This window comes from Colius striatus, chromosome 15 (genome assembly GCF_028858725.1).
Source record: "Colius striatus isolate bColStr4 chromosome 15, bColStr4.1.hap1, whole genome shotgun sequence".
Lineage (NCBI taxonomy): Eukaryota > Metazoa > Chordata > Aves > Coliiformes > Coliidae > Colius > Colius striatus.
The window spans coordinates 5,907,737-5,925,816 of record NC_084773.1 but is presented as its reverse complement, the minus strand read 5'-3'; the positions used below and the strand labels follow the sequence as shown (position 1 = coordinate 5,925,816).

At 43.3% G+C, this 18,080-nt stretch overlaps 1 protein-coding gene across 5 annotated transcripts in view; it reads left to right on the top strand.

Annotated features, from left to right (window-relative positions):
• PRKCD (protein kinase C delta) overlaps nt 1-17,469 on the top strand; it is a 67,787-nt gene extending 50,318 nt beyond the window's left edge. For all 5 annotated transcript variants that reach the window (XM_062008221.1, XM_062008222.1, XM_062008223.1 and 2 more), the window contains 14 exons: nt 3,139-3,295; nt 3,965-3,996; nt 4,913-4,998; nt 5,421-5,550; nt 6,185-6,285; nt 7,437-7,533; nt 9,356-9,486; nt 10,213-10,386; nt 10,911-11,002; nt 12,497-12,559; nt 14,614-14,752; nt 15,335-15,523; nt 15,761-15,889; nt 16,898-17,469. In XM_062008221.1, coding sequence (XP_061864205.1) covers nt 3,139-3,295; nt 3,965-3,996; nt 4,913-4,998; nt 5,421-5,550; nt 6,185-6,285; nt 7,437-7,533; nt 9,356-9,486; nt 10,213-10,386; nt 10,911-11,002; nt 12,497-12,559; nt 14,614-14,752; nt 15,335-15,523; nt 15,761-15,889; nt 16,898-17,056 — 1,679 coding nt within the window. In that variant the 3' untranslated portion in view covers nt 17,057-17,469. The remainder of the gene's footprint in view (nt 1-3,138; nt 3,296-3,964; nt 3,997-4,912; nt 4,999-5,420; nt 5,551-6,184; nt 6,286-7,436; nt 7,534-9,355; nt 9,487-10,212; nt 10,387-10,910; nt 11,003-12,496; nt 12,560-14,613; nt 14,753-15,334; nt 15,524-15,760; nt 15,890-16,897) is intronic.
• Nucleotides 17,470-18,080: the final 611 nt, after the last annotated feature.

Here is an 18,080-nt window from a genome sequence, read left to right as displayed (position 1 = left end):
TCAATAGAGGAAATAGATTATGTTTAATGGTGTGTGCTGGGTCCAAAATGATTCATTTCGGGTCCAGGACAGAGAGGTCACCTGGATTCTAGTTACTAATTCAGCTGTTTTCTATGTGACTGCTCCTGACCATATACTGGCCCAGGACGAGGGTTTCATCTGTGGAAATCCTGGCTTACTTGGAGGGATAAGCAAGGCTTTCCCTTTCTGTTTCTTCCTCCCCCCCCCATCTCCACCCTGCATCTGTGTGTAGTTGTGTGGAAGCTTCCTTCCTTGCAATTGTTAATTCTCTTTGCACCTTTGAAATAAAGCCTCTGTTCCTCAGTTGAGCCCATGGTTGGCTGAACTACTTAAAACTTCTGGAGCAACACACATTAAAGGTAATTTACCCTTTAGAGATAACTTGTTTAAACACACCCACAGGAAACTGAAATGAAGTAAACTGTCATTTCAGAGCCATCTCAGCTTCAGGTGTGCTTCACTTACAGCTGCTGTCCCAACCTCTCAGCTTCTTCTGAAGCATACAAAAGTGTTTTCAGTCATACTGTAATATATTGGTTGGCTTTGGCAAAGGTATTTAATAAGGCAGCTGGATGTCAAGATTGTGTATTCTCACATGCAGATGTTGAAGTTTTGCTGTGCCTAGGGATTCTTCACAGTTAACTATGTTGAAGGAAAATGGGTTTTTTCTCACTTTTTTCCTTATTTTTTGTACAAACCAAGCAACTAGTTTATTATGCTCTCAACAAGCAGATGCCACATTCCTATTAAGTTTTATATCAGTGTTCCAGACAAGGAGGAAATGCCACAGTTTCCCATATCCTGATCAAGTTTTGTCAGACTTTTGCACACAATATGAGCAATACAAAGTTGCTACAAGTATTTCAGCATGAGGAGAAGCTGTGTACCTGGTGAAGCCTGTTAGTTGCTCACTGAACACTGGGTTTGCTTGTGTTGCAGACTTTAGGGAGGCTTTTGTCCCTTAATCTGCTCCATCACAGGTTACTTCCTCAGAATACATGCTATAAAGCAACACAGTTTCTCTACTTTGCTGCTGTTACTGATTAAATCACACTCATGAAGACATCCTTTTCATGCAGTAAACAATATGAAGTATGACTGGCTCTCAGGAAGGCTGTTCTCCTTGCATGCACGTTTCAGTGTGTAGGTTCCCTGAAGCATTTGAGGAGCAGTGGGTGAGGTCTGTGTATTTGCTCAGCAGGATTAAACAAAGAGATAGTACTATTTACAGACTTCAACAAGCAGCAGCTGATGGGTTTTTGTTCAGTGAACTCAGTAGCCTATTTGAACAACAAAATTGAGTCCTGTTTCTGGAGGGGATGAGGTAACTCAGTGGTGAACACAGTGCCAGAGTGTCGTAGTGCATACTGTAAGCACTTCTCAGGGTTTTTCTCTGAACTAGATGGCCAGTTTCTCAGAAAAGTGTATTAATACCAAATGACAAAGCCCAGGGACCTTATTTGATCTTTCTTTTCACTAATATGCTTAATCCCCTTAATCTCTGTGCTGATGTTGTCCTTGCTTTACCAAGACAGTACATGCTGCTGTTGGCTGTGACTGATAAATTAGTTCAGGACACTAAGAAAGTATCAAATGATAGATTGTATGCCCAAGTTCAGTTGTCTGTTGGAGTAACAGTGGTGGCAGCCAGCTAATAAGATAACAAAACCCAAGTGCAGCTTGCAAGAAGGAAAGCTCCTGAGTAACTTTGTACTAAGCTCAGGCATTGTGGTTAGGGTGGGTTGGCAAAGGAAACAAATCTGTTTCCATCAGTATAAAAAGCAAAGCTCCCACTGACATTGATAAAAGGCAGCAATGCAGTGGAGCAAATAAAACTTGATTATATTGACAATGGGAAAAATGCTCTTCTGGCTTCTTGTTGTGGGAACTCCCACTCTGCAAAGGGCAATCTCCTGTTACCCTAAACTTTGCAGCACTCCAGACCTGTGAACCATGTCCATGTTTCTTCTAGAATGGGACCCTGTTGCAATGAGCAGTTGATCAGCTCCTCATTGCTGATTCAAGCCTTTATCTTTTCATGCTGGATGGGGTTGTCCCTTAACAGCTGCTCTCTGTTGACAGGAAATGTGACTTAGGATTAAACTACCCATTAGCTGGTCTCTCTGGATACACCCTCATGGGGTTATCTCTGTTACAAACTTTATTGCTTTCAAAATGTATAAGTAAGACTCCATAGCCTGAGTTGTGGCTGAAAGACTGAGACACAAAATACTCATTTTTGTTAGAGAAACTCAGAAGCTTCTTTGGAAATACCTGTAACCTGTAATGGAGGATCTATATGTGCCAGTTGGACTAGGACATGGAGAATATTTTCCCTTGGTTTATTCTTGGCTGACATTATGTGGAATTCTATGTAATACAGTATCAGATGCTACATAGTAGCTATAGTATAAGATGCTATATAGTATATAGATGCTATAGTATAAGACTATACAATACTATAGTAATAATAGTACTGTAGCCCCTTGGGGGTTAGAAGGGGAGAGGAATGGGACTGAGACCTGTTGATAGATAGAGTATCCATGTTATGACATAGCATAATGGAAATGTCCAACTGAGAATCTCACTTGTCCTCACTGCTCAATGATCTTTAAGGCTGGAAGAACCCCGTCTTACAGCAGTGACTCTGGAGTCCCTGCAGCACTTTACCTGCATTTCTGCTGTAGCCCTGCTTCAAGAGGGCACGAGGAGCAGCAGCATGAAAAGGCTTCTGCTGAAGGAGAAGCTCTCCTGCTTCCAATAAAATGTTTATTTCATTCACTACATATTTAAAGATCATGTAATGCCTGGGAGCAAAATAACTGTGGTTGTCCTTTCCCTAGCAAGACTATACTCTATTCCTGCTTCTTCCTCATAGCTGCTTCTGAATGAGCAGGAGAGGGAAGTGCTTGCAAACAAGGACACAGGAACACCTTAGGAAGCAATGCCTAGATGTGTTCCACCCTTGCTGGACTGCAAGTTTGTAGAATGCAGGTGTAAGATAAACAGAAACACAAATCTGTAACAGAAAAGCAAACTGAACTTTTCTGAGAAGCAAGTGTTAATCTTTGCAATACCTGAAAGTATTAAAAGTGTATCTTTTTGTCTCCCCTTTAGACTGCAAGCAGTCAATGAGGGAAGAGGAGGGGACAGTAACTATGAACAGGAGAGGAGCTATCAAGCAAGCCAAAATCCACTACATCAAAAATCATGAATTTATTGCTACCTTCTTTGGACAGCCTACATTTTGTTCTGTCTGCAAAGATTTTGTATGGTAAGAAGCAAATGTTAATCTACTCCTGCCCCAAGAGCCAAATAACTGCAAAATTCAGTTCAGGTATATTGAGACAAAACACGTTTTGTGTTTTCCTGTGTGTTGGGAAATCGAATTTATTGTTGTTATAACTAAGAACTATAGTTGTCTCATATCAAAAAGTAGAACTTCAGCATTTTTGTCACTGAAATAATTGCCAAAATTCCATCAATGTCAGTTGAGATCTGGCCTGTGATCAACAGCAACTGTTTCACAAAAGAATGAGATGCATGGGTATGAGAAAATAATGCTCAAACTTTGAAATGTGAAGTGGCTGATAGCAGCTGAGTAGAGGTCCATCACAAGCAAAATGCTGGATCCCTTTAACAATGAAGATGTTTTCATAAGAAGTCAGATCAGGAAGATCTCCCATGTGATTGAAACCCTGTCTTTTCTTTGTTTCCCTCCTAATTTGCTGGTCTATCAAAACACACTACCTTATCTTCCAACTCTTGTTTTCCTGAGATAGAGGATTCTGAGTAGCAGAGTTTAGACCAGTTTATTAATTGGAACAAGTGTTTCCATAGACAAAGGATTAATTGGTTGACATAGTGAGGATTGCAAACCCTCCAGCTTTTAGTCCAGCAAATGTATGGTTTTAATTTCCTTCTTTATCAATTTGTTTTGCAGGGGACTCAACAAGCAAGGTTACAAATGTAGGCGTAAGTTCATTTTTACCTTTTTATTGTGCTACTTTCCACATGAATCTGAGGCTCCTTCCTTGGAGGTCTTCAAGACCCGCCTGGACATGTTCCTATGCAACCTGATCTAGGTGGACCTGCTTCTGCAGGGTGGTTGGACTGGATGATCTCTAAAGGTCCCTTCCAACTCCTACCATTCTATGATCTAATAGTTGCTATTGAAAAATCCTCTGTAACTATGCATTGGTGCATCATCACCATGGGTGGTGGTAGATGTTCAACATCAGTTTTGCATGATAACCTATGACTGGCTAATTGTGCTTCCCACCTGAGTTTTTAGTATCAAGATTTAGACTTAACTCTTCTTCTCATAAGGATGTGATACTGTTGAGAAGTTGCACTCGTATACAACAGCAATTTTTGTGAAGCTGTTTCTAAAGTGAATTACAGCTACTGAGAGGTTTTGTAACTGAATTGAAAAGCACCTTTGACTTGGCACAGATTGCTGTGCATGACTGCAGACAGGAGGGGAGATAACAAAGGGTGAAACTCAAAAGCGTCATCTTGCCCTTGTGTTACCAAATGCTGGTGGCATTGCCCAATGGAGACAGGTTCAGTTTACAAATAGAGTTTACAATAAAATAAAATGAGGGGAAACAGCTTAAAAAAATCATATTGGTAGAAAATAAAGGTTTTGGTGTATATGGCATTATATGTAGTATATAGTTTTGGTGTATATAGATGAACTTGCTTTAGCAGGGGGTTGGACTTGGATGATCTCTAAAGGTCCTTTCCAACCCCTACCATTCTATGATTCTATGATACTATGATGGAAAGAAGCCTGTTTTTCAAGTTCAGATGAGAAATGTGAACATTTCATCCCATGTATTTATTATCTGAAGGAATCCTTTTTTTTTTCCTCATGCATATCTTGCAGAATGCAATGCTGCTATTCATAAGAAATGTATTGATAAAATCATTGGGAGGTGTACTGGTACCGCAGCCAACAGCAGGGACACAATGGTAAGAGCTGGAACAATATATTGGAGTGGTGTATTTCAGTATAAATACTATATATTTATATATTTAATTTATAACAATATAGTAAGTAATTATGGAATTAAACTGATCTATCAAAACCTCTTCTAGAAACAGCCAAGTCTCTCTGGGAGGTGTTTGCCTATGTACAACCCATGTTACCCATGTCTTCTCTTGAAAGTCCTTTGTAACATGTGGTGGATGAAACCTTCAAGCAACAAAAGTAGTCAGAAGCCCTGTGAGGGGGTGGGGAATATTTGATGGCAGATTCTTTCCCTGATTGATGGGGGATGTTAAGACTGGGGTATTCAAGATGAAATTGTAGCTTTATAATATCTGAGCCATCTCCTGCAAGAAGCTGGTGTCCTGTGTTGGGTAAAGTGCCTCACCCTTCTCCCTGTCCTCAGTTTCAGAAGGAACGTTTCAAAATTGACATGCCTCATCGCTTCAAAGTTTACAACTACATGAGCCCGACCTTCTGTGACCACTGTGGCAGCCTGCTCTGGGGGCTGGTCAAACAAGGACTCAAATGTGAAGGTATGGAGGAGGAGGGAGGGCAGCTGCCACCTTTCCATGCTGTTTGTGTTCCAGGGTAGTCTCTCCCCAGCTACCCTCTACTAGAGATCAGCTGTTGCTACACACTGTGTTTGTGTATGTGTGTTACATGGAATGGGGTTCATCTCATCCACGTGAAAAAGCTTTTGTGCTAGAGACAAATAGGCACCTGGCTCTTGTGACAGCTCAGACAAGGTGAGCTTCTAATGGAGTCAGAAAACACACTGTGGAGGTGTAACCTGGAGAATAATCAAAATTACTGCTTTGGGAATAGCTGAAATGCCATGAGTTTGACTCGAGGTAATGCCTAAAAGCATATTGAAAGTGTTTACTGTAAATAGCACTTTTATCATTCTCCCTCAAGGCAAGATGATCTTCTTTGTAACAGATTGGTGAGAATAAATTTATGACGACTGCAGTGGTTTTCCTTTTGAAAATTCTTTTTGGCCTTTGTTGAGTTAAAGATTCACACTGCTATTTTATTGATAATGATAGATCCACGTCCAGACTGGTCTTACAAGAAGGTTTCTGAAGTGCAGAGAAACAGCCCTCTCTGTTGTGACGTCGGATGGTGTTTTCCTGATGCTTCTCTTAACCATCCTTACATTTCTTTTAGAATGTGGGATGAACGTGCATCATAAATGCCAGAATAAGGTGGCAAACTTATGTGGAATAAACCAGAAGTTGCTAGCTGAAGCTTTAAATCAAGTTAGCCAGGTATGCTTTATTGCTGTTTGTCAGGTAATTAGTCATTTTCAGAGCCTTTGGGGGTTTTTACTTCATCTTTTCTGTATCGTTTCTTTGGGGAACTGAGGTTGGAATAGAGGAAATGCAAACAGCTTTCTCTTTAATTTGACCCATGTAGAGACTAACAAAGACATCAAGAGCATAAAGTTGAAATCTGGGGGGAGGGGAAATCCTACCTAACAAAGAATATTTTAAAATAAGTGTGTATTTCCTGAAATCCAACTTGATTCTCCTGTGGTGCTAGCATTATTCTCTCCCTTTCTGTTTAATTGTTTAAACAGTGGTATCATAATGATCAAATCTGCTTTTCATGCTTCAACTTTAGAATTCCCCTTGAATGCTAAAATGAATACGGAGAAATATATCAGACAGTATCAATTGTTATTAACCTGCCATATACATACAGAAGCCTCTGGGACTAACACTGGCCCCAGAGTTGCATTGTTCATCTCCAGCTGCAGGGTGGCTGTCTGGTTGCCTTCTGACCTGCAAATAAAGGTTCAGAGACAAGCTCAGAAGTAAAACAGGAAAATACATCACAAAACCAAACAATATTTCCTCTGAGCTGAATGTTCCTAAGCTCTCACAAGATATTTACTTTGAAAACAGTAAGAGCTGTCCCACCATCTCTTTCATGGCACAGCAAAGCTCGATTGTTTCATGGGTAAAATTTGATCTCTGGGACCTTCCATACCTAACATTTGTTTCCCTGAGCTAAAGATTGATGTCACACACAGATGTGACTTCAGCAAGTCCCATGTGACAGTGATTCCCAGCTCTACTTTCAAATCAACACATGTCCAAGGGGACATTTCCCCACAGTTTAAATTCTTCCCTTTTGGATTCAGTTATAGCTTTAATAATTTTGCAGCAAACAAGACAACATGGACTGTTCAGGAATTGCAGCAGCTGAAGATTTTGCAGTGAAGGAAGTAAAGCAATGGGCTGATCTGAAGCTGTAAAGAGTGAAGTTCAACAAGTCCATGTGAGAAAAGATGCTTACTAGGAGTTAACAATAGAAAAGTTTCTGCTGCCACTAAGTTACATTTAACACTTACTGTTGTAAGCCTTTCTAAAGTGATAGTGCAAACACTAATTTCAGGTGTTCCCCTCCTCTGCAGAAATCTACACGAAGGTCAGATTCTGGATCTGTAGAAAATGTGGGTATTTATCAAGATTTTGATAAGAAATCTAAAGCTCCAGGAGGAGATGCAACAGGTGAGAAAAGCTACCATGTTTTTATTTACCCATTTAACTACCAGAGTACACAAGCTAACAATTTAAGGCAATAATGAATAACTACTTAAGTTAGACAGGCTTTTTTAATAGCACTGTTAAAGAAAAGATGCATCTAATAATTTACCTTCTCCTGGCCAGGCCAACTGCTTATAGAACTTTTGGCAAACACCTGTGGTTTTTACAGAATCACAGTCATGCAGATGGGGGTTGGGGGTTGGAAGAAACTTCTAATCTAGTCAACTCCCCCTGCTAAAGCAGGTTCACCTAGGTCAGGGGGCACAGGAACATATCCAGGCAGGTTTGGAAACCTCCAGAGAAGGAGCCTCCACACCCTCAGCCTGTCTTGGTGCATGGGGTTGTTCCTCCCCAGATGCAGGATTCTGCACTTGTCCTTGTTGAACCTCATGAGGTTCTTCTCAGCCCTCTCAGATCTCAAGGCAGTTGAGATCTGTCTGAATAACAACACAGGCTCTGATGAATCAGACAGTCCTCCCAGTTTAGTGTCATCAGGGAACCTGCTGAAGGTCACTCTGTCCATGAACAGACTCACCTGTCTGCTAAATGCTCACTTTGCTCACTGCAGCAGTTCCCCATGGTGGAACTGGTGGCTGCCTCACCAACCAGCCAGGCACACGCAGCAGCTTCCCTCCCCTCCTTCCCTCCCTCCTCCAACTGTAATGTCACCCATGTCCTGAATTCTCTTAACTTGTTCACAAACCATTACAAACCAGTAAAGAGTGCTATTTATTTTAAGGAGGTAAGTAGCCAAAATACTTGTCATTTAAACACAAAATACTGAGAATGAATGGCTGAAGGATTTTAAGTAGTACCTGGAATCCTCTCTCTACATGCTGAGAGCACAGGTTTGTAGCTTTTTACTGCTGCTGAAGCAACAGTATTGTATCTAGCACTGGAGAAGCCATATTTCCATAACTGCTAACCTAGGATAATTTATGCAAAAATAAATGCAACAGTAGAAGTAACTTTTTACCAGATGGAAATCACCAGGCTCAGTAAGAGATAATGGGTGGGTCTGGAGTGGTGTAGGATTTTATGCATTCATCCATGCATTGAATTAACTCTGTTCAAATGCCCAGTAAGATTATTTTGATATTGCTTATCATACTTATTCTGGTTTGCAAGAACAGAGGAGAAAAAGAACCCAACAAACCTCTTGTAAAAGTGGTTTGATTTAACACAAAGTTGGGGTGAAGCCACTGTAATTCCTTGACAGATTGTCACAGATCAGGTGCTGGAGCATACACAGTGTCATCTTGTGATTGTTGTTAGTGACCCAGCAGATCCAGGCAGGGAAGGTAAAATACAAAAAGTACAGTTATTAATTTCAGCATCCAGTCAGGATTAAGCTGTATGGTCATGATTCTTAGCCAGCATAGGGTATGAATCAGACATTTCTATGGCCTCTCTGCTTAGCGTGAGGGCCTAGCCTCTTCTGCTAGCAAGATGAGAAATAATTTGTTTAAAAGCAGCTCTTGTAAAGTACTTTTTCTCCAAACTCTGCCCTGTCATAGTCATAAGAGAAAGTTAGGCTCTTTGATTTTTTTATAAGGCTTAAGTATTGCTTAAACCCAGCATCAGAAACTGTCACAGCTTCAAATCCAACACTGTCAAGTATGTTTGAATAATTTAAACTTTACTATAAACCACAGGGGTTGCCCCTGCTGTTTCCAGCAGCAGATGCACTAATGGAGCATGTCAGTACTGAGTTCTTAGTGGAGGATCTGAGTCATGCAGAGTTTCTGCATGTCTTGAACTTTGAACTCCCTGTTTCAATTGGCAGATAACAGCGAGTACGACAAGATCTGGGAGGGAAACACGGCCAAGAGGACGTCGCGAATCACGAGCAGGAGGAAATTCAACATAGAGAACTTTATGTTCCATAAAGTTCTAGGGAAAGGAAGTTTTGGAAAGGTATGTAACAAATGCAGAGAGCTGAAGGTGACTGCCTTGCTTGATTGCTGCAATGTGCTGGGCTCTTTTAGTTAACCAGAAAGACCTTACAGCTGTTCAGGTAGAATTGAATACAACCTTCTTGGTCAAAGACACTAGAAATCTTGTCTAAACTCAGAAGTGATTGATAATGCACCACAGTTTTTCAGTTCTTCAGTATTGAGGCAGAAGAATTGCCCTTTATGCTCCACAGTGCAAAAGCAGATCTTGTTTGCATGCTCTGTATAGGAGCAGCCTGATAATCATAGAGTCACAGAATGGTGGGGATTGGAAGGGACCTTTAGAGCTCATCTAGTCCAACCCCCTTGCCAAAGCAGGTCCACCTAGATCAGCTCCAGTATGATGCTGAGGGGTGGGAGAGCAACAGGACCTGCACATGTCATGTCTCCTGCTGTCTGTGTAACTACAGCTCTAATCAAGGAACAGGCTTTACACATCTCTTGTTTATACATTCACAAGCCACTGTCAGAAAAGCTGCCCTGGAAACTGCTGTGCCTGTGGTACGTGGTCCTTGAGCCCTGTCCCCTCACCTCTGTGCCCAGCAACTTCACTCTCCCAAATCTCACTCATCCTTCCCATTTAAACGATTCTTTAATTGTCACTGTGCCTATTATGACACCTCTGACTTCCCCTTGCTGATACCAGCAGTGACAGCCTACACGTGCTGTAACCTTTTCTTTTTGGTAGGTTCTGCTTGCTGAGCTGAAAGGGAAGAATGAATTCTTTGCCATCAAGGCTCTGAAAAAAGACGTGGTGCTAATTGATGATGATGTGGAGTGTACCATGGTGGAGAAGCGGGTCCTCGCGCTCGCGTGGGAAAATCCCTTTCTCACACACCTTTACTGCACGTTCCAGACAAAGGTAAGACAAGCCCAGTGGTGACAGAAAAGAGAAGGCAACTTAAGAGAAAGACTTGGTGATACAGGAGCTAAATTTCCTTTTCTTGCACTCTGTGCAGTAGCTGACAGGCCTTGTGGAAAGTAAACCTGAGGATGACCCACACATACGATAATGAGAACAGAATGAGACCACAAAAAGAGATCTATGCAATCTGGAGCAAGAGGCACTTCAGTTTAAACTCTTGATCTGAGCTTTACCCTCAGTGAAGGGGGAAGAAAAGATGACTGTCGCAGGTAGAAGTCAGTAAGGCTATTTAAGTGTATTTTTTAAGTCCAGAAACCCACAGAATACAAGATCAGCTTTACAAAACAAGACCAGGCCACTCAAATCTGTAGGAGCCTCCTACACATGTGGGGCACATGAAATGGAGGAATACTTCAGGAGAGGAGGGAAGTGGCTGCTTGGGCCTCAGGAGGCTCATCACTAGTTCATAGGTGGTTGCAAGAGCGTGAGTAACATTTCCATTCTCTGGTTATTTGCATCAGGACCATCTGTTCTTTGTTATGGAGTTCCTGAACGGAGGGGACCTGATGTTCCATATACAAGACAAGGGGCGTTTTGATCTCTACAGAGCAACGTAAGTCCACAACCCTTCACTCCTTATCTCCATGAATCGTTTTAGTCTCTGTGGTTTTACTGCTGCTAGTCCTGCACCAGTTACCTGCAACCTTTCACTCAAGTTTCAGTGGCTGAGGACTGGAAAGGTATTTCTAGGCACTGCGTTAATACTGTGAGGAAGCTCAGGGAGGTGGGGAGTTGGCTTTTCTTAATCTATGTAGCAGTGTGATAGTTGCCTTCATGGGCTTCTTGTACCTGGAGATACAATGGAAACCGCCACAGGAGCCAGCAACGAAAAGCAAAAGGTACAACTGAAAAAACTGGTACAAATGGAAAAACTGGGAAGTGGCATAGGACAGAAAAAAACCCCCAACACTTACCTGACTTAGCAGTATTGCTAAGGTGAGGTGATGGTCCAGAAGGATAACCTGCACCTTCCCCAAGACACCAATGCAATGGGTAAACACACTGTTTAGCAAATGCAGTGGCATCAGTTACCTGTGGCTTAAAGATCACTGGAGCTGAAGACTTAACAGCTGCAATAATATTGTATTATTGTTACTTTAACTTTCCCAAGTTTCTAGTTTTAAGTCAATTTTTACCTCTCTTACCCAAAAGCATGAGGGTTTTAATTGTATTGTTAACCTTAATAGTCCTAGTGCAGGGTAGAGGCGTCACCTGTACACCCAAAGACTACTGTGTAACCAGACTGGGCCAGGAGTTGTCTGGCTGGGCTCAGGCCAAGGGGTCTGGCATAAAAAGCAGCTAGGCAGCACCCAGCTTCAGAGATCAGGGCTCTCTCCCTTCCCACTCTCCCCAGCAGACATCTGGACAAAGTCCCTCCAGCTTACCTGCATTCCAGCAGCCATCTGTGCATCTGGCAGCCTTTCCCCATTTCTGAAGTTTTGGGTCACTGTTCTTTCTGCTCCACAGGAGTGGAAGTACTGCTGTATTTCATTTATTATTCACTTTTCATTTATTACATTTGGGGGTGAGGGGAAGCATTCTTTCAGCATTTTCTTTCATATCCTGTGGCCTATCACCCCCTTTTTTGAGGAGGATGCCCCTGAAGCGATGCTGCTTTTGTCTGCTGCAGCTGGGCAGAGGCAAAGAGATGAGGTCCATTTCTGACTTGGCCCTTAGTGCCCAGCCCCTCTGAAAGCAATCCTGTGAGTACTGAGCTCCCAGGGGATGCCTCTCAGAAGGCTCAGATGTGCCACTAAAACCACACAGAGACCAAAGAGACCGTGTTCCCCAAAGAGAAATGAAACATTAAGGCAAGCTGCTGTCGTGGCCCCTCCTACTGTCAGCATTAGGTACTACAGATGGGTGCTGAAGGGGTTAACCAGCAGATTCCATCACCCAGCTGTATAAATACCAGTCCCTGAGTATTTAAAGCAGTGCACAGTACTTCACACCCCACGAAGGGAGCACATGGGCTCTTCAGGTCGGCTGCGTTGACTGTGTGTGACTCCTGAGCAAGACAGATTACAAGATGTTTTGGTCTTTTCAGGTTTTATGGAGCTGAAATTTTATGTGGGCTACAGTTTCTTCACAGCAAAGGCATTATTTATAGGTGAGTACCAAGGAGCTCCAGCCCAGGACCTGGGAATTGTCTTCACACATCTCTGAATCACTGCTGGATGGAACAAGCAAAAGCTGCCTGTCAGGGAGCTGGTGGGATTCCAAGGGCACCAACATGCCTGCAATGAATCTATATCTCTGTGTCTTTTCCTTGGCAACCAGAATGATGGAATGTTATTTATGTTACACAAAAGCAGTTTTGTTTCAGTTATTTTTAAACACTACCTTCAATCATGAGTGTATTTAGTTTGGAGGCAAGGGAGAAGGTCCTTGAGACCATCAATTCCTACAGCCTTGTCAAAGCCCCTGAGGTGCAAGCTGGCTGCTTCTGCCTTCTGTTGAAACCAGAGTATTGATGTTGAAACATCAGGGGACACATCTTGATCAGCTGCTTCTTACTGTAAAAAAACCCCACACCACAGGAGATCAGAAGTTTATTTTGATGTGGTTTTTTCACTCCATTTCTTTCCTCCAGCCTTTTCACCCCACCCCCAGCTGTGAAGCACCGTTTGTAACTACTTGCTCTTGCCTCTGTAACAAAAAGATGTGAAAGGTGAGGGCTGCAGGCTTAAAGAGCAAGTTACACAAGGGAACTTTGGTAAGTGTGCCCCAAAACAGCTGCTATTGTCCATCTCCATAGAAACAGGAGGCAGCTGGTGGAGCATCCATCCTCTAAAGCAATTTTCTGAAGGTAGAGACCAGTTACAAAGTGTTTGCAGAGGATGAAGGTTCAGGAATTCCCCTGATTAGTGAAGAGAGCTGATCCTCACCACCCTCCCTCCTCTCTCAGCCAACCACAACCCAGGAAGGTACTTGATGTACCTGCTGTATTCCCACTGCATACTGCAGGTTTTTATAGTGGGAAGGATCCAGCCCCAGGATACATTGTCACCAGCACAAAAATCCTTCCCTCACGGCTTCTCTGGAGCTGCTGACTTTCCCTACATGAAATTAGAACGTTCCTGGAGGGAGATTTCTTACTAAGAAATCCTTTCAGAGGAAGGGCATCAGTTTCCAACGAGACATCAGTAAAACCAAAGATAGTTTTTCCCCATCTCATGCCAGATCTTTACCAGTAAAATCCCAAAACCTGACTCAGAGCAGTTTAGGTTGGTGTTGCATAGAAGTCCCTACAAAAGATTTTAGAGCTTGGAGCTGGGTCAGTGCAGTGCCTTAAGTCATCCTGAGTTTTCCTCACTTCAGATATATTCAGTTGACTCAGGTGAAGAGCAGCTGATATCCAAACCTGGAAGGATTTATGGTGTGCAGCATTACAGCAGGGCCTCTTGGTTCAAGCTGCAGCTTGCCCTCTGAGCGGTGGAAGTAGCTGACACTGGACTTCAATTCCCCAGGAGAAAAGGCTGCCCTGCCCTCTCGTAAAATTGTCAGCTCCCTTCAGGTTTTTCTTGGTAAGCAGAACCACTGCTCAGTTTCTCTGCAGCCTGCCCTCCTTGGTATGTGCTTTTGCAGCCAGATGGACAAAAAATACACCACAGTTAAAGGGAGGGAATGTGGCTTTTGGAAACTGCAGTTCAGCCGCTCTCACTTGATTGAGTAGTGTTTGTCTGACAAAAGACGTGAATAGGACACTTCACAGACCGTGGCCACAACAGATGAATCCCCCTGTGCTGTAACTAGGAACAAGTCACAGGTAGTGTTAAAAAACTGGGCAGGCTTCAAACATTTGTGGTGCTGCCAAAGGCTCGTGGCTCCAAGACTCCTCCTTACCACACGCTCCTTCCAGAAGCAACAGAAGCACGGGGTGTGCTCTTGGATCTGAAAGCAGATGTTGAGGAGCATAAGGTCAGATGCTATATATACACCTCAGCTTCTTATTCAAGCTGACAAGAGAGAATTCTTCCCTTCTCCCTCCTGCCTTCCGAGCACAAAAGCACAATTCTGGATGGATGGGGTTGATAGATGATTATTCTCCTGACAAGTCTCACGCTGTGATGTAGGGCAGGTGTTAATCAGTGAAGAGACTGCGTGTATCTGAAGACAAAAAATGACTCATTTGTCCATAAAATATCACTTCTTTTTTTGCAGAGACCTAAAACTGGACAATGTGATGCTCGATAAAGAAGGCCACATCAAAATAGCTGATTTTGGAATGTGCAAAGAAAATGTTTTTGGGGAGAACAAGGCAAGCACTTTCTGTGGGACCCCAGACTACATTGCTCCTGAGGTCAGTACACACTGCCACGGACTGCAGGGAGGGATTCAATGCACTGCAAGTGGGGAACAGACCTGTGCACGTGCACACAAGCAAAATTCAATGCAAAAGCAGCTTCTAAGGGGAATCTCACCAAGTTACAGCTCGGGTTTTACCTGAGACACAAAGTAGTGCAAGTAAGATAGTTACCTGATATATGATGTCAAGGTCTGTCTGGCAGTAATCTACTTCTCAGTGGTACTCACTTCTCCCTTCATCTTGTAAAGAAACTGGAGAAGGTGTTTTCCAAGTATACGGTTACTTTCTGAATGAGGACAATGACCTGTCCCCTGAGCTGCCCCCACTTCCACTGACAGCAGCCAGGGATAAAACTACAGATGGACAGTCTAATGGTCAACAGGGCTAGGACAAAGGTTGGACTCTTAAAGGTCTCTTCCAGCCAAAATGATTCCATGGTACAGCTGTGCAGCTGCATCTCCCCACAGCCCCTAAATACCCTGCTCATTAAAGATTCTCTCTTAACATCCCTCTCTGCTTTTTGGTCTGTATTGCTGCCTTTACTAACGATTTGTCTGCCATCCTGTGTGGGAGCAGATCCTGCAAGGTTTGCGCTACACCTTCTCTGTGGACTGGTGGTCATTTGGGGTGCTGCTGTACGAGATGCTCATTGGCCAGTCCCCTTTCCATGGCGATGATGAAGATGAATTGTTCGAGTCGATCCGAGTGGACACCCCTCACTACCCACGCTGGATCACCAAGGAATCCAAAGATATATTAGAAAAGGTAGGGCTGATGACTGAGTGGGGTCATGGTACTGGACTTACCCAGGGAGGGGCAAATGTGGCTTGTAAAAGGAGCTGCTTATCAGCAAGAAAATGACTTTTACAAAGCCAGGCCAGATTAATCAGTGCTGCTCTGGTTATTGTTGGCCACTTCTGTTAGCTCTCTATACCTATTCTTCCACAGCTGCCTTTTGAGTAGGCATAAGGGTATCATCTTACTGGGTATCTTCTCTTGCAGCTATTTGAAAGGGACCCAACACGGCGACTGGGGGTCACTGGCAGTATCAGGGACCATCCTTTCTTCAAAACCATCAACTGGACAGCACTAGAGAAGAGGGAGGTGGACCCTCCTTTCAGGCCCAAAGTGGTACGTGGGTTGTTCTTTGTTCTGTAGTTGTTGCAACAGCAGCCTCAGGGTGAGGGAGTGGGGGTTCTCTTCAGTTTTTATGAGCTACATAGTGCAGAACCATCCAAGACTATGTTCTTCTTGCTGCCTTGAAAGCCTCCTATTAAGCCTGTTGTCCTGTACTGCCTCCAGGAGCTTCTTTACTAAAATAACCTTCAGGAAAATCAACTAATAGTTCTGATAACTGTTCTCCACAAGCTTAGAAATGTTGGTACTCTCTTGCATTTTTCTCTTCTGTAACTCCATATGGGAGAATCACAGAATCTCAAGGGCTGGAAGAGAGCTTGAAAGGTCATCCAGTGCAACCCCCCTGCCACAGCAGGACCACCTAGAGTAGGTCACACAGGAATGAATGTCCCCAGAGAAGGAGACTTCACAACTCATCTGTGCAGCCCCTTCCAGTGGTCTCTCACCTGAACACTGAAGAAGTTTTTCCTTACATTTCTTTGGAACCTCTTCTGTTCCAGCTTGTACTAGTAACTTGAGGCTATTCAGTTCTGGAGGTTCAGAGTGTAAAACGTGGTCTTTAGTAATGTGAATTGTTACGAAACATCCACAGATATTTTCTCCAGCCACCAAGCAGCTGCCACAGGGCGCTGTGCTCTTCTCTGAACAAGTACACACCTAAAAATGCTTTAAGGAATGTATAAGCTGTGGTTAATGGCAAGAAATGTTGAGCTTCAGTGCAAGTGCTGCTTTGGTCACTAAAGAATTTTGGGTAATTCTAACAATGTTATCACAAATCCAGGTGATTCTTCTCCAAAGTAACTGTTCACTATCATAAGCAATCACTCACTCACAGCCTTACAGTGGTGTCAAACGGGCAGAAGAGGAGATTTTTCTCTAAAGGAGGGGAAGAAGAGGGAGGGAACTCAAGAAATAACTTCCTAATCTTTCATATTTAAGTGATTTGTTCTGGAAGCAATGACCAAGTTTGTGTCAACCCACCTTTCCCCTCTGTTACCACAGAAGTCAGCGAGCGACTACAACAACTTCGACAGAGAATTCCTGAGCGAGAAGCCCAAACTGTCCTACAGCGACAAAAACCTGATCGAGTCCATGGATCAGTCTGCATTCGATGGCTTTTCATTCATTAACCCCAAATTTGAACAGATCTTAGACAAGTAGGTCTGTGCACAGAGCTGGACTGGAAAGCAGAGCTGCCCCTCACACCCCCCCGTGCTCAGCGAGGCCGGCGCGAGGCCGGCGCCGCTCCATCGGCAGCACGGGCGGCAGCCTGGGGAGTGCTGTGGAGCTGCTCCTCTCCTCTCCTCTCCTGGCAGTGTTGTTTCTCTCATGCATGGTTGGTCTGAGGTATGTGAATTGTGTGGTGTTTTTCTCTAGTTGGGAAAATGTAAATTCTGTTTGGTACTTGAATGTGGTTCTGTGAGATATATATAGATATATATATATATATATATGTGCTGTATATTTTGCTCGAGAGAAGACATTGGGGAACAGAAGATGTCTTTTTAAAAAGTGTTTGAGCCCTTGGTTCTTTTATTTGTCTTCAAATTAAAAGAAAGTTACATCAAACTTTCCTTCATGGCTATATGAGGTGGTTTTTTTCCTAGGAATACACACCTGAACCCCACTTGTCTTTAAAGTACAGTGTAAAACCAATCATTTGTAAGGCTTGGTCATTTGGAAAAGTGACACAAATATTTTAGGAGTTAACCAAAATGAAGAATTAGGCAAAAGCAGCAGCTTACCAGGAGAAAGTTGTCAGGTGACAGCAGAGTAGGGCCCTTAGTGCCACCCACCTGGGCTGCTGGAGAGGAAGCCTCTTGCCTAGCTGCACAAAAATCTCTTTGCTTGTTTTCAACACAGCAGCTGTAGCTTCTTGTACTTGCTGTGAAAAAGGCACAAAGCTCCATCCTGTTGCAACACCTACTTCTGAATTTTGATTTTTAACCATTAACAAGAAAGAAAAAGCAAATAGAATTCCTCTTTCCAAAACTCTTCTCCTTGCAGCCAAGCTCCTGAAATACAGAATGGAGCCAGGTCTCTTGCTTCTCAAAAGCTTTCTGTATTTTTCTAACCCTACCACCACTGATTACCATGGAGCAGGTGAACAAAACCCACTGGCCCCACCCCCAGTCATACAGTGCCACAGAGCTGGCAGGAGCCCCTCACCCCAGCTGCAGGGCAG